Below are 20110 nucleotides of genomic sequence, written 5' to 3' on the forward strand. Positions count from 1 at the left end.
CAAGAGGACCATTTTCATTATTTACAATATTGTTAATAATACTAATGTCTTGTGGGTAAATATATTTTTTATCTTCAATATTATATGAATACCTAATTATATTACGATATAATTGTTTACATTAGGTGGATATATGTTCATAACCTTGCTTAATTGAGCGATCTTGTCATCGTTCTGCATAAAATATCATATTTAAGTGAGATTAAGTGTGAATCAAGGTGAAAGACGCATTATGCGATTATCAATTAAGAAAAAAAGTGAAAATATTCAGGTAAAATAAAGCGATCATTTAGAAGCTTCAATTATTGTGTTAAATGAGATTCGATTTGGTTGAGTGACATTCAGGTTGCAAATTGAACAGCACCGTTGATAAAGGGACTAGGCGTTTTATAGAAAGGCTGATTAAACTTGCCTGCGACACATACATAATGTTTTTGTATTAGGATTGAATGATCGTGTACTACGCATGCGCCAATATAGTCTTCTCTGTCGCACCGGGTATCAGTTGTAAGAGCTGTATGCAAGAATTTGCCCAAGACCAATGACATTCTAATAAACAGATATGTTATGACCATACTAAACAACAGAAAAAAGAGTGCCGCGCCGGGGACCGTTTATTTTAGTTTATTTTTACATTTCGTTAAAAGTAAAAATGATAGCTTGATAAAAACAATAAGTAAAAGGGATAACTAGATGTTTTAATTACGCAAAACGTATTACTACGTAATTATGATGTATTATAACGTATTACTACGTAAAACAACTAAAGGCAAACGTCCCAATTAGGACGTTTTCTAGTCTTCACTTTTTGCGCGTTAATAACATATCTGTTTACTACAACATCATTGCCCACGACAGATTTAAGTTACTTGACTGTAGAGTCGATTATTAGCATGTACCTTTGTTTTTAGTTTTTTTAATAAGAGACCAGCATTCGTTTTTGTTGCCAGTAATAAATTTTATACAATACAAAAAGGCCTACGAAATTTTGTGACGAGTCATCAATCGTATCGCTTTTAAATCGAGTGCTCGGTAAAACTTTTACTCGAAAATCAAGTAAACAAGTCTAATTAAGTTTCAAATTTAAAAAATCGTTTTGAAAAAAAAAACAGTTCACATACAACACATCAGTTCTGAAGTTATACCAACCAACTTCTATAAGAATTTTGAATTTTATTTAGTATATCACAATCCTTTTATATATACTGAATAAAACATATTCAAGAATAAAACACATATATGTATAGTCTTGAAGTATAGTATGTTATATGCAAGCAAAAATAGAAGCCTAAATATCTGAGGAAGTTGAGACCATGCACAAGACACCACTTTATAAGTATTATTCAATTATTTTGGATACATTTTGTATACATTTACTTTAGCATTCACAAAAGAAAATCAATACGCAGTAAGGGAAATCATTATTATTTATTCTGTATTATATAAAGTAGAAAAAGTTATGTATTAAATTTACATAATGTACTTCTAATAGCCTCCAATTAAATAAATAATAAATAAACAATTTTTTTTATATGTAATCTACTTCACATTGTATATTTTTAACACAATTCTTCGGAATAGGTTAAATGGGGAAATGTTGCCAGCATACTCACTAACTTTGTTTATATCTTTTCATATTTACATATGTCCTAATTATTTTTTTTAATAAATAACACAAAATTTAATTATAATGAGATAATTTTACTAATATAAATGAAATGATTTCTTAACACAATAAAATTTAATACTAGATAAAATAGTGATTAAGAATTAATTAAAATAAATTGTGCAACAACCTTACAAAACAAATGTTATTGTCTTTTAATACATTAATTACAGATTTTATTTATAAAGGGTTAATTGGCAACTTATATGTTGCCAACATTGCGAACAAGTTTCTGCAACTATTTTGTTGCCAACAGAAATTATTATCATAGTCTGTAGTTGGTAATTTTAATGGGAATTCAGTTGCTAACATATAAATTGTCAACGTTTTCAGTGTATACACACCTTTAGTTATTTATGAATAGATTAAAAATAATTTTAAATATAAAAAATATATATATCACACTCATTTTCACATACTTTGGTTTCATTTAAATAATATATTAATATAAACTAAAAATAATATCATTTTTAAACATTGATAAGAAAGATTTCATAAATACGACCTGGATTCGAGGGTTTTGGCTTGTTTTTGAAAATTCACCTGGATGATTATTTTTCTTCTAAACATGAATTTCTTGCTTAAAGCATTTCATATTCAGACCCAAATTTTGAGATGTCCAATGTTCTCAGTGTGAACTTGAGTTGTAAATGGGGTTGCCAACTACAATAATTTAGCTTGCTGTTGACGCGTAACGTGACAGTTCTGGCAACACCATACCGATAGCCTGTAAGAATTGACCAAGCTGTTAGCGTATTAACAATACCGTTCACGTCAGGATGGGTGACTTTACGATGTGGGGAAAATGGATAAAAATATATTAAGATGATATGAAATCTTAGGCATTAAGACCTAAAGAAAATTACACTTAAAATAATATATTTTCACTAATGGCGTTACAGTTAGGTTATTGATATCAGATTGGACTTTACTGGGAGTGATTTTTAAAAGACTTCTTATTATAAGCGACCGGTTTCCAGCAACCATAACTAAATTATATTTATGAGGATCTAAGATTAACACCAGCATAGACTGTAGGGTACGATTATAGCCTTATCTTTTGATTAATTAAGTTTTTCCAGCAGCGTTTGTAAGTGGAAAGGTCACTTTTGCTTACTGTTTCATAATAATCATATACATTTTACAAATACGCCTAACCTAGGTAGGACATTTCTTTACCTATCTTGGTAACTAAGATCTATATAAGATAAGACCTTATGACTGTAGTAACACCGGAACAAAGCAATACTAAGTATTGAAGTTTAGCGGTAAGTCATATTATGTTACCTACCCAGATGGCCTAACAAACCTAGTTTTGTGAATACAAAATAGGATTCCACAATTATTCAAAAAGTCACCTTACAAAGTTGTCAAATCAATCTGTGTACTGTATAAGTTTGTGGAATAAACAGTCAAAAAAGTCCACAACACTTATATACGAACAACTTGCCATACATTCACATTCATATCATAAATGGGAAAGAAAACCTGTCTGTTTTTCGCTCTTTCACGACCAAACCGCTGAACTGAATTTGATAAAATTTGGTATGAAGCAAACTTGAAGTCCTACAAAGGACATAGGCTACATTTTTGCCTAACACATGACAACCAACATCCTTAACTCAAGCGACTCCGAGGGCGACTAAAAGTTATTTATACATAAAATATGATACCTCATTAACGGCGCGATCGTCTTCGTTCTGGTACTGAACGTCCAGGTCGGAGCTGTCCACGCTGTTCTCCCAGTCTTCGGAAGACTCAATCGATGACGCGTCGAGATCCATTTCATCTAAAAACAGGTATTAGTGAGACCTGTTTCCATATGAGCTACACAACGAATTCTTTGAAAAGATTTAATAATTTCTGGTGAAATCCTTTCTAAGATTTTTGGATTTGTTGCAACAACAACAACAACAGCCTGTAAATTCCCACTGCTGGGCTAAAGGCCTCCTCTCCCTTTGAGGAGAAGGTTTGGAACATATTACACCACGCTGTTCCAATGCGGGTTGGTGGAATACACATGTGGCAGAATTTCTATGAAATTTGTCACATGCAGGTTTCCTCGCGACGTTTTCCTTCACCGCTGAGCACGAGATGAATTATAAAGACAAATTAAGCACATGAATCAGCGGTGTTTGCCTGGGTTTGAACCCACGATCATCGATTAAGATGGACGCGTTCTAACCACTGGGCCATCTCGACTCTGGGCCTATTAATGATCCTCAATTTGTGAAGGTTTGGTGTTTGTTTAATAATGTTGGTCCATTGCAGATTGGTAACATGTGGCAGATTATTACACGACACCTGCTATTTGCTTACGATGTTGTCCTTCCACAACCGAGGAAACAGAAAATATAATAATCATAAATAAGGCACATTGGATCCGAGTTGCTCCAATGAGAGCGCGTACATGTTTACCGACGATAGCGGGTTTCAGACCCCGGCAAGCACCACTGAATTTTCATGTGCTCAATTTGTATTTATAATTCATCTCGAGCACAGCGGTGAGGGAAACCATCTTGAGGAAGTCTGCATGTCTAATTTCAACAGATTTCTGCTATATGTGAGGAGCAGCGTGGCGGTTAGGAGCATAGCTAACCATCTCCTCAAAAAGCAGAGAAGGCCTTAGCCCCACGATGAGAAATTATCAGGCTATTACTATACTATATAATATAGGCACATTAAAATTGACTGGCTCGCTGACATTTAACTTTGAACAAATATTTTTCCAAAAGATTACACGTTTCAGAATTGTATTGTATATATACGAAAACTTATTGCATATTTGGATCGGCTGTTGCCAAGTATCCTACCTATGATAGGGTCCGGGTGTCTGGGGGCAGGCACGGCCGGCAGCCGCAGGGCCGTGGCGTTCAAAGCGAGCGCCTGCGTCGCGTGTCGACTGGACGAAGGAGTGCCCAGATCCGCGTTGTCACTACGGAGCTGGTCTTCTGAGTACCGAATTTGGCCACTGTCCTAATATTAATACTTTTTCTTGAGTAACCTCCCATTCATAATCTTTGACTATAGCTAAGAAATCATAAATTGATTCAAATGATGATGACGATAATGAGCTAGAAGGCAAACTATAAGGAAATCAAGTCGAACGTTCACTTCACTTATGAAATGTTCACTTATGAAAAGGTAAGGTAAAATAAACCTAATGTGTAACGATGAATAGGCTATTTGACAATGCGAAATATAAATTGTGTATTATGTAATCAGTGTATATTATGTTTAAAAATGGTTATTTACTAACGAAAGTTGAAAATAATACTTAATTTATTCAAAAATCCATGAATAAAAATGCATTTTTTCAAACGTTTGTCACGTGACACAAAACGCTCTTGATTGTCCGGGCTTATGATGAAGTCAATTTCTTGTAAACTTTGCTTTTCTACTATATGTACCACAGATTAAAATACAGGACCCCTTTGCAGCGCCATATTGTCCAAGTAGCGTTTTCGCGCGCTATTTAAATATGTAATTTTTAATATGACATTTTTCGACAAATATGTACTAGAAATAAAAAACACAAATTTTACTGGGTTCCTTAACTTCTACTTAATAATATAAAATGGATTTTAAAAACCAGTCAAATAGCCTATTTCTCACTAAATTAAGAAAGCGCTAATAAATGCGCGCTTTTCTTATTAAAATGACTTATGAATGCTAACCAAACAACTAATAAGGCTTAATTACAACGTTCTTGCCAGTGGAGTGAAGTAATTTCTCATTTAACTGGACTATAAGAGATAAAGACATTGTACTTACATTACTGGTCACGTTCGATATCGGATTGTATCTCAGGTCGACGGTCTCCAGTACGGGTAGCAAGCTAGCGATGAAATCCGGAGGCAGGTTGGTAATCTACACATCAACTATTTTTATAAATATTAAAAAAGTTAACAGTAGATACAGTAACGGTAGTTGTGATACTGAAACAGACCAAACTAGGCATGATATGCCCAGTGTAACTACCGGCACAAAGGACATAACATCTTAGTTCCCAAGGTTGGTGGCACATTGACGATGTAAGGAATAGTTAATATTTCTTACACCGTCATTGTCTATGGGTGATGGTGACCACTTACCATCAGGTGGCCCATATGCTCGTCCGCCAACTTATACCATAAAAAATGAGATTGCACAATTCGATAATGGCACTCAAAGTGCTTGCGATCATAATAAGTCCACAAAAAAATATCTAAATTTTCTATTCATTGAGCCACATTGTCACTCAAATGAGTATTTATATCAAGGTTAATAAAATAACATTGCAAAAACAGATTTATTTGATCAATGCATTCATTTTATTGTCATTAAACTAGTTTGTTTATTGACTACCATAAAAAAGAAATGTGATACTATTGAATGTAATTGTCAATAATTCATTTCATTGTCTCTAATTAAAATTACGTAAGTGAATTATGTAATATTTGAAATAAATTAGTGAACGAATTATCAATCCTTTGTTGAGTATATAAGATGCGGAATAAAGTAATGGACCAAATAATGTTCTATATCTCTCCACTTATAAGTTGCGCCGTCCATGTTCAATTATTATTCATGTTTATGAGTGAGTGACACACACGCTTATAATGTGTTAGTGTGCGTTAGGCGACTAAGAGTAAAGATAGCAAAAAAATATATTAATTTGATTTTTATTTTGAAATAAATCAACATAGAGGGTGTTTCTTTGTGTATGAATAGATCTATAATGTTTTTTTCTGCCTACGAAATCTTTTAGTAGAACCGTAAATAAAATAATTGGCATTATGAATTATATATTAACTCCAGCCCTATTCCACTGGGACAGTTATGGGTACAAGTGCATCCAGTATGTACTCAATATTAAACTATAAAGTTGAGTACAAATCTAATTATTATGGTTGAAATAAGGCCAGTTTAATTTTGTCACCGAATATTTCATATTGCATGCTTTTTGAGACACGAAAGTATAACCATGGCCAATTTTCAGACTCAAATTGGTAACTTTTAATGTTGTCTTAAATTTTCGCGATGATTACACATTTAAATAAAACTATTTATAACGGATGAATCGCGTATATTAATTATTTTTAAACATCCCGACGTTTCGAGCACTTTGCAGTGTTCGTGGTCACGGGCAGACTAAGATGACATTTGTCTATTTGAAGAACAAAGGAAATATTATTAACAACTACCGCCAACGATTTCTCAATTGATATCTTGAGTAACGTTCCGGTTGCACGCAGAAGGCACTAACTGTATCTTTAGGTCTTGCAGTCTGTTGGATTTGGGATTTTAAATTTTTAATAAGTGGATCCCAGGTGTTAGAAAGTCTCCAACCATCTTCTCTATTGAAGTTCGGATGTTTTTGAATTTCAATAGCCTCGCGTATCATTCTAGGAATGAATCTGTGTTCTCTAGCGAGGATCTGTGGTTTATCAAATCGGATAAAATGGTTAGGTTTATCCAGAGCATGTTCACAGACTGCAGACTTAGAAGAACGCCTATTTTTGACATCTCCTATATGTTCCTTGACCCTGGTACCGATACTTCTCTTTGTTTGGCCTATGTAAGATAAACCACACTCACATTCGAGTTTATATACTCCTGCAGTTTGTAAAGGAATATTACTCTTGATAGGTCTCAAGAACTGGCTCACTTTCTTATGAGGCTTGTAAACGGTTTTAATTGAAGCTCGCTTCAAGATGTTGCCAATCCTGTCTGTAACTCCCTTCACATATGGTAGAAATGCAGGTTGTCGCTCAACTGTGGGTGGCTTGATACGGCTTCTGTGTTGAGCCAATCTATATGTTGGTGTATCGATTTGGCTTACAATAGGACGCAGCGGAGCACCAGTTTTGTGGATCTTAGGTAACCCATACAGTTTTGGAGGCTTTGCACATGTAGGCACGAGTGATTTTTTATCCAGATTTTTACGGCTTCTGCGATGCTGGCGAGGCACGGGCAGCTTGTTCTGGTGGAGTGCAAGCTTGACCTGACGTAGCTCGTCCTCTAGGTGTTCAGCATCGCAGAGATGGTGGGCTCTCTGAAACAAAGATTTGCCAACGGTAGCTAACTGGCTAGGGTGGTGGTGCGAGTCACCATTGAGGTATTTGTTGGTGTGTGTGGGTTTCCTATAAACTGTGTGACTTAATGTATTGTCAGGATTCTTGATAATAAGGATGTCAAGGAAAGCTAAAGAATTATTTGCCTCTAATTCCATAGTAAATTGAATGTTTTTATTTATAGAATTAAGATGTACTAAAAATGCAGATGTCAGATCACTAGGTAATATTGTGAAAGTGTCATCTACATACCGTTTATAAAACCTAGGTGTTATAGGTCCGGAGCGAAGAGCCCTCTCCTCCAGGTCTTCCATGAATAAATCGGCGACCACGGGGGATACTGGAGAACCCATGGCTACCCCGTCAACTTGTACATAGAATTCATCATTCCACAATAAATAACCAGATGTGAGGCAGTGATGTAACAGCTCTGCATATTCAATAGGCATGTTGTGTGTCTGTAGTTTCCTCTTGACAATTTCGATGCAGTCTTGTATGGGTAAGCAGGTAAACAATGACTGGACATCAAAACTAACCATTGTCTCGTTGTTGGTTAATTTAAGGTCTTTGATTTCACCAACAAACTGGTAAGAATCCTTGACATACGCCGCAGTGTGTCCTCGGAGGGGTGATAGTGTCCTTGCTATGTGTTGAGCCAATCTATATGTTGGTGTATCGATTTGGCTTACAATAGGACGCAGCGGAGCACCAGTTTTGTGGATCTTAGGTAACCCATACAGTTTTGGAGGCTTTGCACATGTAGGCACGAGTGATTTTTTATCCAGATTTAGTTTTTCTTGATGTTTTGATATTAATGCGGATGTCTTTTTAAGAATGTTATTAGACCTTTAACTAAAACCCTACTAATAACATTCTTAAAAAGACATCCGCATTAATATCAAAACATCAAGAAAAACTAAATCTGGATAAAAAATCACTCGTGCCTACATGTGCAAAGCCTCCAAAACTGTATGGGTTACCTAAGATCCACAAAACTGGTGCTCCGCTGCGTCCTATTGTAAGCCAAATCGATACACCAACATATAGATTGGCTCAACACATAGCAAGGACACTATCACCCCTCCGAGGACACACTGCGGCGTATGTCAAGGATTCTTACCAGTTTGTTGGTGAAATCAAAGACCTTAAATTAACCAACAACGAGACAATGGTTAGTTTTGATGTCCAGTCATTGTTTACCTGCTTACCCATACAAGACTGCATCGAAATTGTCAAGAGGAAACTACAGACACACAACATGCCTATTGAATATGCAGAGCTGTTACATCACTGCCTCACATCTGGTTATTTATTGTGGAATGATGAATTCTATGTACAAGTTGACGGGGTAGCCATGGGTTCTCCAGTATCCCCCGTGGTCGCCGATTTATTCATGGAAGACCTGGAGGAGAGGGCTCTTCGCTCCGGACCTATAACACCTAGGTTTTATAAACGGTATGTAGATGACACTTTCACAATATTACCTAGTGATCTGACATCTGCATTTTTAGTACATCTTAATTCTATAAATAAAAACATTCAATTTACTATGGAATTAGAGGCAAATAATTCTTTAGCTTTCCTTGACATCCTTATTATCAAGAATCCTGACAATACATTAAGTCACACAGTTTATAGGAAACCTACACACACCAACAAATACCTCAATGGTGACTCGCACCACCACCCTAGCCAGTTAGCTACCGTTGGCAAATCTTTGTTTCAGAGAGCCCACCATCTCTGCGATGCTGAACACCTAGAGGACGAGCTACGTCAGGTCAAGCTTGCACTCCACCAGAACAAGCTGCCCGTGCCTCGCCAGCATCGCAGAAGCCGTATCAAGCCACCCACAGTTGAGCGACAACCTGCATTTCTACCATATGTGAAGGGAGTTACAGACAGGATTGGCAACATCTTGAAGCGAGCTTCAATTAAAACCGTTTACAAGCCTCATAAGAAAGTGAGCCAGTTCTTGAGACCTATCAAGAGTAATATTCCTTTACAAACTGCAGGAGTATATAAACTCGAATGTGAGTGTGGTTTATCTTACATAGGCCAAACAAAGAGAAGTATCGGTACCAGGGTCAAGGAACATATAGGAGATGTCAAAAATAGGCGTTCTTCTAAGTCTGCAGTCTGTGAACATGCTCTGGATAAACCTAACCATTTTATCCGATTTGATAAACCACAGATCCTCGCTAGAGAACACAGATTCATTCCTAGAATGATACGCGAGGCTATTGAAATTCAAAAACATCCGAACTTCAATAGAGAAGATGGTTGGAGACTTTCTAACACCTGGGATCCACTTATTAAAAATTTAAAATCCCAAATCCAACAGACTGCAAGACCTAAAGATACAGTTAGTGCCTTCTGCGTGCAACCGGAACGTTACTCAAGACATCAATTGAGAAATCGTTGGCGGTAGTTGTTAATAATATTTCCTTTGTTCTTCAAATAGACAAATGTCATCTTAGTCTGCCCGTGACCACGAACACTGCAAAGTGCTCGAAACGTCGGGATGTTTAAAAATAATTAATATACGCGATTCATCCGTTATAAATAGTTTTATTTAAATTGGTAACTTTTAACGTCATGTTAGGATGAGAGCCCAAGACATCAAGCTATATCTAGTGGCTATAAGGGAGAGGGCTTATAGCCACTAGATCTAGATAGACAGAGAATGTAACTATAAAATGTAGAGTTAAATAAATACCTGATTGTAACTAAGCTGTAAATACATGAGGTTACTGCATTTGAGCAAAGAAGTCGGGAACTCCTTTATCCTGTTGTGCTTGAAGTTACAGTGGACGAGGCTGTCCATACGATCCATGTTGGGAGGTAGACTTTCTATTTCGTTAAATTCAAGGGTGAGCCACCTAGAAAAAGGTCATTATCATAAAGATATATTATTGTATAACAGATAATAAAACAAATAATTTAGATGGCTCATTATGCATTTAATTACTTTTTTAAATTATCTGTTAAATCAATTAAAGGCCTTAGAAGCTAAAGAATTTAGTACCTAGTAATAATACACTATAAATATAAATTCATTTTGACTATGAAATTATTTTTCCAAATGACAAAGCTGAGAAAACATTCAAGAAACAGCAAACTATTGTCTCTACATACACACACACACACCAGTATAAAATGGTTCATTTGTATAATCTATGGTATACCTATCTAGATACTGGTTGATTTGTATAGAATAAAACTTATAATTACAGATACTCGAACGAGCCTACTTGAATTAAAGAATTTAGATAATTTGAAAATAGAATCAGTAATCTAGTTGACTATGGTAATAATGATAGTTATAAAAATTACTTCTGGCAACAAAATCTCCTTTACTTATGTACAGCATTCAATACATTATCAGTAGTTTTTTGAAACTATATTGATAATTATAAAAAAAACCTACTTAAAGAACTTGTTAATTATAATTAAATTCAAATAAAAGTATAATTAGGCATACATGCATCACATTTATTGTCAATTATCAGTTTCAAATATGAATGTAGGGCAGAATATAATTATATATATGATTGTAATTTTTGAATGCTTAAATTTATACAAATTTATACCTTTGTCATGACTATGCATTTAAAATAAATATTGGACTGGCAATATGTAAAATGAAATTTTTTTTTTAATATTAACTAGTTATAAAGTCATAAAACCTACCTCAATTTTGTTAATTTCGTCATCTCTTCCGGTATACTCTTCAGTTCATTACCCCGAGCACCAAATGTATCTAATTTTGTTAATTTACCGATCTCCTTCGGTATTTCCACCAATCCAGTCCTGTTGCACCAGAAGGCTTCCAAGCTTTCCAATTCACCGATCTCTGGGGCCAGTTCCTTAAGCGGGTTGTAGCTTATGTTTAGATTTATGAGATTTTTCAAATTTCCAATTTCAGGCGGTAGAACACTTATGTTGTTATAATCAAGAGTCAACGTAGTTAAGTTCAGTAGTTGGGTGATTTGTACGGGGATCTCAGTCAGTTCATTGGTGTGTAGATAAAGGTATTCGACGTGAGTGCAAGAGTACAAAAGGGGTGGAATATCTGTTATTTCGAATGAATTCAAAATGACCCGAGACTTCTTCTCTGCAAAGGCCTGTTCTATTACCGCCAGGATATGATTCTCACGGATGAATTTTAATATTGCACTCATTTTGCGTCTATTTTTGGTTACATTGCTGTTGTATGTTGAATACTGCGTTTGAAAAATATTTGTGACATTGACAATCACCTGATACTTATTTTTATATAAAATGTTGCCATGTAGAAAGATTTCTACTACTGTACCAATTTTTTTTGCCGATATTATTATGTCTTACTAAGTTTCCTATTTCTTACTTGGATGATAAGCGAGTCATACAAATACATATTAAGTAATTTTTCATGATTAATTTATTATATTTTCATTAAAAAGTATCGTATCAATCTGTATAATGCGTGCGGAGAAACCTGAATTATGTATTGATTTTTCAGTTCCAAGCAATGAGCATGTCTCAAAATATTGTCGATATTGCTTGAAATAAACAAATTTCCTTGTGTTCAACAGTTACTGTAAAGTGTTTCAGTGATCATTTGCGATTCTTTAAAATGAAATTAAGTACAACTAAATTTAAGATAATGCGAGGAGTGTTGACAAAATCTGTGCTTTTAATTTTCTTGTTACATTCATCTCTTTTTTGCGATGCTGAAGGTAAATATACTTTTTACTTTTGATTAATGTCTTAAAAACTTTGTAAAAGTATTCTCATAAAATATTTCTTGCAGCTTTATCACAAAACAAAAGTTTCCATCACATCCGAAGGCCGAATATAGAAGATTCTTCTTTTAATAATCAAAAAGTAGCTACTTATAGGTCTTTTCAGCCGATAGCAATCAAATATCATAAGGCGGTGTATCCAAGAGTGGAAGACAGAACGGATTATGATATTAACGCATATGACTCGGAGTACGGTGGTGTAGTAGTTTCTAACTTTACGTCTTCCATATATGATGATAATCCTCCTTTGTATCCAAACCCTGAAGTGCTGGCTAGGAGTAATCCAGGTAAAAATATGTAAAAGATTATTCATTCTTTCTGAATTTATAAGTAAATGTACTTGTTATTTTTTTATTTCAGTCATAAAATATATTAAGGACTCGGCTATGTTTTTTATTTTAGCGCAATTAAGTAAATTTATCGAAAATAAGATATCGGAACCGGATGTGGAATTACCAGATGACTCCTTAGGCGACGGAGATTTAAGGGAGCACAATATCATTGACAGTGTTACGTATTTGTATGGATTCAATTCATGCCATGGTGGCAGAGATGAGTGGATGGTCTTGGTAAGTAATATTAAACTGAATCTTTAGTATAGCTTTGAAATTATTTTATGATATCATTAGGATAATAATTTTGCCAATTTCGAGACGGCCCAGTGGTTAGAACGCGTCCATCTTTACCTTTGGTTGTGGATATAAACCCAGACAAGCACCACTCAATAATCCTGAGCTTAATTTGTGTTTATAATTCATCTAGTGCTCGGCGGCAAAGGAAAACATCGTGAGGAAACCTGCATCTGTCTAATTTCACAGAAATTCTGCCACGTGTGTATTCCACCAACGCGCATTGGAACATCGTGGTATATGTTCCAAATCTGCAGAACTTCCCAGTAGTAAGAAATTTACAGGCCGTTGTTGTTGTTTTTGCCAATGTAATATAAACTCCTTGATATGGTGCCATTGAGCTATGGTTTTTTGTTTAGTTTGACGAGGTTTGGAGCTTATTCTTCAGGGCGCGTGGTTAACAAATGCCAGTGTCCTCACTATGTTTTATACTATCGAAGTGTCGTTTGCTTGAATAGCCTATCTTAGCACATTGATCATTGTAATTTTACTTGTCCAAATAGTGATGTGATCTTCTGCATCACTTAACTTTACTTAGTCTTAAGGCGCCGACGACGATTGAGTTGCAAATATGATAAGTTTCTGATCAGGTCTGTATTTGTCTAAAGAAAAAATTGTCATGACCAATAATTATACGACTTTTTCTGCAATAAATGTCTCAGTCAGTCTAGTTATATAAGCGATCTTTCCCATGATATCTTTAAGCCCTGTTTTATCGTGTATTCTTCGTGAAGATTATAATTAAAGTTTCGTGTATGAAACTGTATTTATTTTCCATAGATCTTCATCACTAGTGGCCTAGCAATAATAATACCCGTAGCAGCGATAATGTGGTTGATGTGGAGTCAATACGCTTCTGAATTCAGGCGGAACAGCAAGATATACCCAATTGTCATCAATTTATGCTGTTGTCTCGTAGCTTGTACATTGATTTATATACAAGCTGTTGTGGTAATAACCCTTTATATCTCCATATACTTGTTTTATAATACTTTTTATATTTTTACACAGATATTATAATTAGGTGGAAGATTACGATTGAGATCTTTAATCAGAAGTCGGGGTGAACGATTTTATTTTCTATTTATTGATGTATTAAATATTTGTAGACCTAATTAATTTAATGTAATTACTATAGAAGTAACAGAAAATTGACGAGCTATTATTGGTAGAGCGATTGATTTGTCTATGAATTCAATGTAATTTGCGAAATAATGGCGTTTTGAACATCGACAAAACTGTTAGCGTAATTTTGGAAGTAAAATTGAAGTTAAAACCAATGGTTAAATGCTTTACAATTTATGCGAAGTATCAATTAACTATGTGCAGTGATCTCATCGGAACTCTTCCACTCAAAAGCCAAAACAGTGGAAACCTTATGCTTTTGCTGCTCCGACTTCAAACAACTAATTCAAATAACTAATTACTAATGGAAAACATTTCATCTAGGGTGCATCTTCTCCTACCCAATGCGAAAAGATCGCTTTAGTTTTGCACTATACACATATCTCCTGTGCGATGTGGATCGTTGCTTTAGCGGCAGCTGTTGCGGAATATTGCGTCTGCGATACGCTTTTGCCGTTGAAATATAACTATTTGTTGGCATATGGCGTACCTGCTATAGTTGTAACGGTGAGTAAAAATACTAATATAAAAATTACCTACTGTATTATTTCACCGATTATAAAGTATTCTAGTTAGAAAGTACCTTTTTAATTCAATGTAAATTTTGTTGAGTTTTTGACACCAAAAACATTATTTTTGTATAGTTCAATTATGCGCTATCCATGGAACACTATGAAATAAAACACTATTGCTGGATGTCCATTGAAAAAGGAATGGTGATGGGATTCATGATACCAGCCATGATATTAATTTTAATAAACACGGCAATCGTTATAGTCGGTTTGCAAAGTGTGAATAAAAAGCAGACGGAAATGTTGACGGCAAAAATACACGAATTGGTTGAGCATCACATGACAAATTGGCCGAAAACAGTGAGAGTCGAGGAAAACGCAAATGGAAGTGTCGAAACACTGGACAATCTTTACACACCTGACAGTAGTAGAAAGAATACCGACACCTCCGATACGCTGGAAAAGGAGTTTACATTTAACGAAGAAGAATGTAATTACGTTATTATCGAGGGCTCAAATAACGATGTTAACGGAGAATGCGGAAAAGAGGTAATCTATCATATTTATGTCCAAAATCTACCGTAATAGTAGTTTTTATTTATTATAAATATAAGGGCATTTTCAAATTAAGTTCATTTTGTAGGTAAATGAACATTTCAAACAAATGTCGGACAGAGGCTTATTAAACATTATCTATATGGATAATTTGTCGTGGAAATGGACCTGGAATACAGAAGGAAATGAATTGAAGACATATCTCAATTTATGTTTGGTGTTGGAGCCGTTTTTCGCAATTAATTGGGTGATGGGCGTGGTCGCAATCGAAAATGCAGCCCATTGGTCTACTCCCACTATTTATCTCATACTGGTCGTTTCTATGGTAAATATTTTTAAATATGCAATTCGAAATTTCAATTTGACAAAACACCGTAATTTTTCGGTAGATTAAAAAATAGTCATTTTTTTTCCTTTGGTCATATTTTTTTTTTATAAAATAAGAACACGTAAAAATATAATAAAAAGTAGTCGTGATATTCAATCGCTACGGTCAGTGGTTAAGTAGGTAACCTTCATAGGGTCAAGTCACTTTTTCCTTAATCAGAAACTAGTTGGTCAAGCCGAATTCGTATTGAAAAAAAAACTTTTTAAAACGGGAAAATGATATTATTGGTCAGTTTGATTACGATGCTCTATTTAAATTTAATATTTAGTTGTTTCAAGAATTATAATAGACCAGTATATTTGTTAAAATTTTAGGACGATCGACAATTTAAATTTTACTTTTCGTAATTTTTAATATTTTTATGTATTTAGTTTCTCATACTTTGAAATAGTACAATGTTTTTGAAAAAACATTACTTGCTAGAAGTCGGTAGATTATTATCAAAGAGCTTTCCGTTATACATTGAACTCATCCATACTTTTCTGATGTACTGTACAAATATAATAGAAGGCAGTGATATTTAGACCTAGACAATTTTTATACTGTTTAATAATTTGACATATTCTATAATGTTTATTATTATTTTCAGCACATTTACTTCGCTGCTACGATTTGCACGACGATACCGATCGTTCCGAACAAGGCTACTGTGTGTTGTGATGACGTTGTAACCGAAAATCCAACTCTGCCCCGGGTTAGGTATGTAATCATCTCCATATAGGGATAGTGTTAATTTGAGATAAAACATTTTATGCAGATATTTCTGGACAGGGACAGAACAAATTTTACCTTCTCCGTTTTGATATACCAGTGCTCTCTAGTTATTTTAAAGATACAAGCTGTTGAAAAGCCATAGTAAAGAGTGTAGTAGTAATCTGGTTACTAAGTAAGTTTTATTTTAACAGGACCACAGACAGCATCCCTCTACTGGATCCCGTGATTCAGCAACCGAATGTGACGGTAGCACCGGCGGACACTATCAGCACGATCAGTATTTAAGAAAAAGAAGAATAATCTGGAATTTTCTATTGATGTATGAAGCATCATGGGGCCAAAATGGCCGACTTGATAAAATAATAAATTACGTTTACATTTCAAAGTATAATATGTATTAAATGTACACAGGCACAAGGGATAATGTATGAGAATGAACGCCCAACAGTCGGCAGCGTATTGACCATGTGGTCATTAATGGTCTAAGCTATATCTTTGTTTTGGGACAAATTTGACTACTTACAATTAACTGATCAATATTTTCGTCGGCTTACGAGCTATCAATATAAAAAGTTATTAACGACTAAATTATGAATATTAAATTAGTGTATTAAAAGATAACGTTTTGGAATTGATGATGTGTTAATAGTTATTATAATGAAGTAAGAAATATCTTTGAATAATACTCTAACTGGGCTGTATAAGAGCCTATTTAAATAATTGGCGCCCGACGTGGGACATTTGGAAACTGAGTTGAATTAAAACAAAGCAGATATTGTAAAATACTCGAAATTTTTGGAACTATATTTACAAAAATCTGATGGTTATTTAGTTAAATTATTTAAACAAAAATTAAAATAACAATTTATTGTTATCTCGACGTTAACGGATCGAATACCAAAAACGTCATAATATCGTAACTTTACATCTTAGCCGCAATGTCTAAGCTCAAATAAATAGAAGTAGAACAGATTGTCTGATAAAATAACACCATATCAAAATGCACACTAAAATAAGAGAGATAAAAGTATTATATTAATAAATATGATTGTTTTATTCTGTTAGAAGATGGAAACATCGGGTTTGAATGTATTTCAGCATGGCAATAAAGTTTATGGCATAATTTTAATTAAATTTTGAGATATTTACATATTACATGTTTCAGAAATATAAGTAGAATATAGTTAAAACTTTCAAAAGTTTCTCCCTGTTCAGATTTTAAAGATATTATACATAGCTATAGAGTTTAAGATTACAAAGTTTTATATAAATTAGCGCATGCGTAACTTGATCGGATGAATAGTGCTTTGATGTTTATAAATTTTCTTTAGATATCGATAAAACGTAGAGCATAATAATAAAATTAGTCTGGCGTAATATTTTACTAATGACCGTTTTTATTTTAAATAACAATGTCTAGTATCAATTTAAATATCGATATAATTTTAAGTCACTTGAAAAAAACAACAAAGCACCATAGATAAAATAGTACGGTAACGGAAATATTTATAACAGGCTTTCGTCAAATATTTTTATACCTTTGCCATTCCTTTGGAATTAATGGACTCGACATTTGTCTCCCATAACGTTGCAAGCAAATTTATTATTGTCGGCTACTGATTTTAATATTAGAATCTGGCATATAGGAAGGATTTTCAAAAAAAAAAAATAAAGATCGAGCGCATGGAATGTTAATGTGAGGCAACGAAATGAATATAAATTCCCAAAAGCATTGTAGTGTGTTGTTGAATTAACAATTATATGTATGTAATTTTTTTTATTGTCCAATAATTCTTTTTAACTAAAAGACAATCGTTTTGCATTGCCGGGAATTTGTATGTTTTTTTGCTTTACACTACCATTCTGTTAGCTAAATCTGCTATTTGTTTTATAATCTACAAATATGGATAAAAATATTACTTTTTTGAAAATAACGTAGTACATTCTTTAAAACAATACTTTTTCAATAAAGTATACTATAGGAGTATGACTGAGAATACCAAGTAATATTTTTTAACAAGTATTTCATTTATTCCACGCTTAATTGAGTTAGGTTATAAAATTAAAAATGAGGCAACGCTGATGTAGTTACTTCTGTAGTGGATTTTAATTAACTCACTAAATCGATGTCAAAAATAACTTTCATTTAGAAGTTAGTTTTAACATCGATTTAGATTTTCCTTTTTATTCTTAAGTTATTAGGTATTTGTAATTCGAACTGCACAATTGCTATTAATTCAGAAATTTCTAATATCTTATTTACCTGTCTGTAACCTGTCCTCAGGTCTCATGTTGGTTAATGAACTTAAAAGTAAAAACTGTTACCTATTTTAGAATTGTATTAGTACTTATATAATGCATAAAATAATTTCAATATTATTAAATATAAAAGAAAGCGTTGAAAAATTATTTAATAAAAAGAAAATTCTATGAATTACCTTGAGACAAATATCAAAAAGAATATTACTTTAAACGTAAAATGAACTTTAAAAGACAGTATCTTTAATAATTTTCTAAAATAAAAATGTCACGTGCGGTCGTACCTAATTCTCTATGTAGTGATGGTAATTTAATTAAAATTTTGAAATCATCATTGTTGCTAAAAGTAGTTAGTAATTTGTGATCTGTAGTTATTGTGATAGCAATAATGTTGCCATGCGTTTTATTAAATGTTTTCATAACTTCAAAAAGGTGTTTTATTCTTAAAAAAAGTAAAGTAAAGTAACAGCCTGTAAATTTCCCACTGCTGAGATAAGGCCTCCTCTTCCATTAAGGAGAGAGATTGGAACATATTCCACCACGCTGTTCCAATGCGGGTTGGTGGAATGCACATGTGACAGAATTTCGATGAAATTAGACACATGCAGGTTTCCTCACGATGTTTTCCTTCACCGCCGAGCACGAGATGAATTATAAACACAATTAAGCACATATATATAGTGGTGCTTGCCTGGGTTTGAACCCGCAATCATCGGTTAAGATGCACGCGTTCTAACCACTGGGCCATCTCAGCTCTTCATTTTATTCTTATTTACTAACATTTGCAGCAACAACCCCAATTGTAAGACTATTCGCTTTTCTTGTTCTTACTTACGAATGTTTTATAAAGAGTAAACAGGCAAGTGTAAAGTCAAGTAATATCACTGAAATAAAAAATATAAAGTTGTTGGAAAAAATTATATCTTAACAGATGACTGTAATAAGCACAATTGTTGAATTTCCTCACGGGTGTGTTTATGATCTCGTGCTGGTCGTGAAAACATCGTGTGGAAAACCTACACACGAATGAAAACTGCTAAGAGAATCCAATAAACTTCACTTTAACAGCGTGGTATAACTTCAACTCATATCTTCAAGAGGAATTAAAAGACAGCACAGTAGTCATACAGAAAATGCTATTTACGGTTCTGTCTACGGGCAACACTCGTATATAAATTTCGAAGTTGCACAACTCTCATCGCCTTTGAGTATTTAAATTAGTAGATTTGTAGCATCTTTTACGTTATTTAAATCAATGAAATTATTCTTAAATTTCTTTTATATAAACGAGTCCTCAACATTTGATTTTACTATGATTATAGATGTCCAAATTCTTTAACTTTATTCTGTAACTTGAACAACTGCGGTTATCAAGTCTGTCTCTAGAGAGATAGATCTATTGGGTGTAAAAAGGGTAAAAGG

The 20110-nt window shown here is 33.9% G+C and overlaps 2 protein-coding genes across 3 annotated transcripts; one reads left to right on the plus strand and one right to left on the minus strand.

Moving 5' to 3' along the window:
• Positions 1 to 1585: 1585 nt before the first annotated feature.
• On the minus strand, positions 1586 to 11976 carry LOC124540830 (leucine-rich repeat-containing protein 2). Its single transcript, XM_047118554.1, has 6 exons — positions 11413 to 11976; positions 10439 to 10601; positions 5441 to 5536; positions 4480 to 4642; positions 3340 to 3455; positions 1586 to 2393 (listed from the first exon to the last, which is right to left on the minus strand). Exons 1-6 carry the CDS (start codon positions 11901 to 11903, stop codon positions 2340 to 2342), a joined length of 1083 nt encoding a protein of 360 aa, XP_046974510.1. The 5' UTR covers positions 11904 to 11976; the 3' UTR covers positions 1586 to 2339.
• A 224-nt stretch (positions 11977 to 12200) lies between these two features.
• Positions 12201 to 19092, plus strand: LOC124540879. 2 transcript variants are annotated; one of them, XM_047118666.1, is made up of 9 exons: positions 12201 to 12440; positions 12515 to 12793; positions 12867 to 13075; positions 13916 to 14086; positions 14585 to 14767; positions 14905 to 15321; positions 15416 to 15652; positions 16305 to 16414; positions 16621 to 19092. In XM_047118666.1, exons 1-9 carry the CDS (start codon positions 12338 to 12340, stop codon positions 16712 to 16714), a joined length of 1803 nt encoding a protein of 600 aa, XP_046974622.1. In that variant the 5' UTR covers positions 12201 to 12337; the 3' UTR covers positions 16715 to 19092. The 2 variants fall into 2 exon arrangements, with proteins under 2 accessions (XP_046974622.1, XP_046974623.1); XM_047118667.1 differs by having other exon boundaries at positions 12909 to 13075.
• Positions 19093 to 20110: the final 1018 nt, after the last annotated feature.

Source organism: Vanessa cardui, chromosome 26 (genome assembly GCF_905220365.1).
Source record: "Vanessa cardui chromosome 26, ilVanCard2.1, whole genome shotgun sequence".
Lineage (NCBI taxonomy): Eukaryota > Metazoa > Arthropoda > Insecta > Lepidoptera > Nymphalidae > Vanessa > Vanessa cardui.

Coding starts and splice junctions, on each gene's coding strand:
- LOC124540830 (XM_047118554.1), bottom strand. CDS start 11,903: ATGAGTGCAATATTAAAATTCATCCGTGAGAATCATATCCTGGCGGTA. Junction 10,602..11,412: donor ACGAAATTAACAAAATTGAG/GTAGGTTTTATG, acceptor ACCTTTTTCTAG/GTGGCTCACCCTTGAATTTA. Junction 5,537..10,438: donor TACAGCTTAGTTACAATCAG/GTATTTATTTAA, acceptor GTTGATGTGTAG/ATTACCAACCTGCCTCCGGA.
- LOC124540879 (XM_047118666.1), top strand. CDS start 12,338: ATGAAATTAAGTACAACTAAATTTAAGATAATGCGAGGAGTGTTGACA. Junction 14,087..14,584: donor TTTATATACAAGCTGTTGTG/GTAATAACCCTT, acceptor CATTTCATCTAG/GGTGCATCTTCTCCTACCCA. Junction 15,653..16,304: donor TCATACTGGTCGTTTCTATG/GTAAATATTTTT, acceptor TATTATTTTCAG/CACATTTACTTCGCTGCTAC.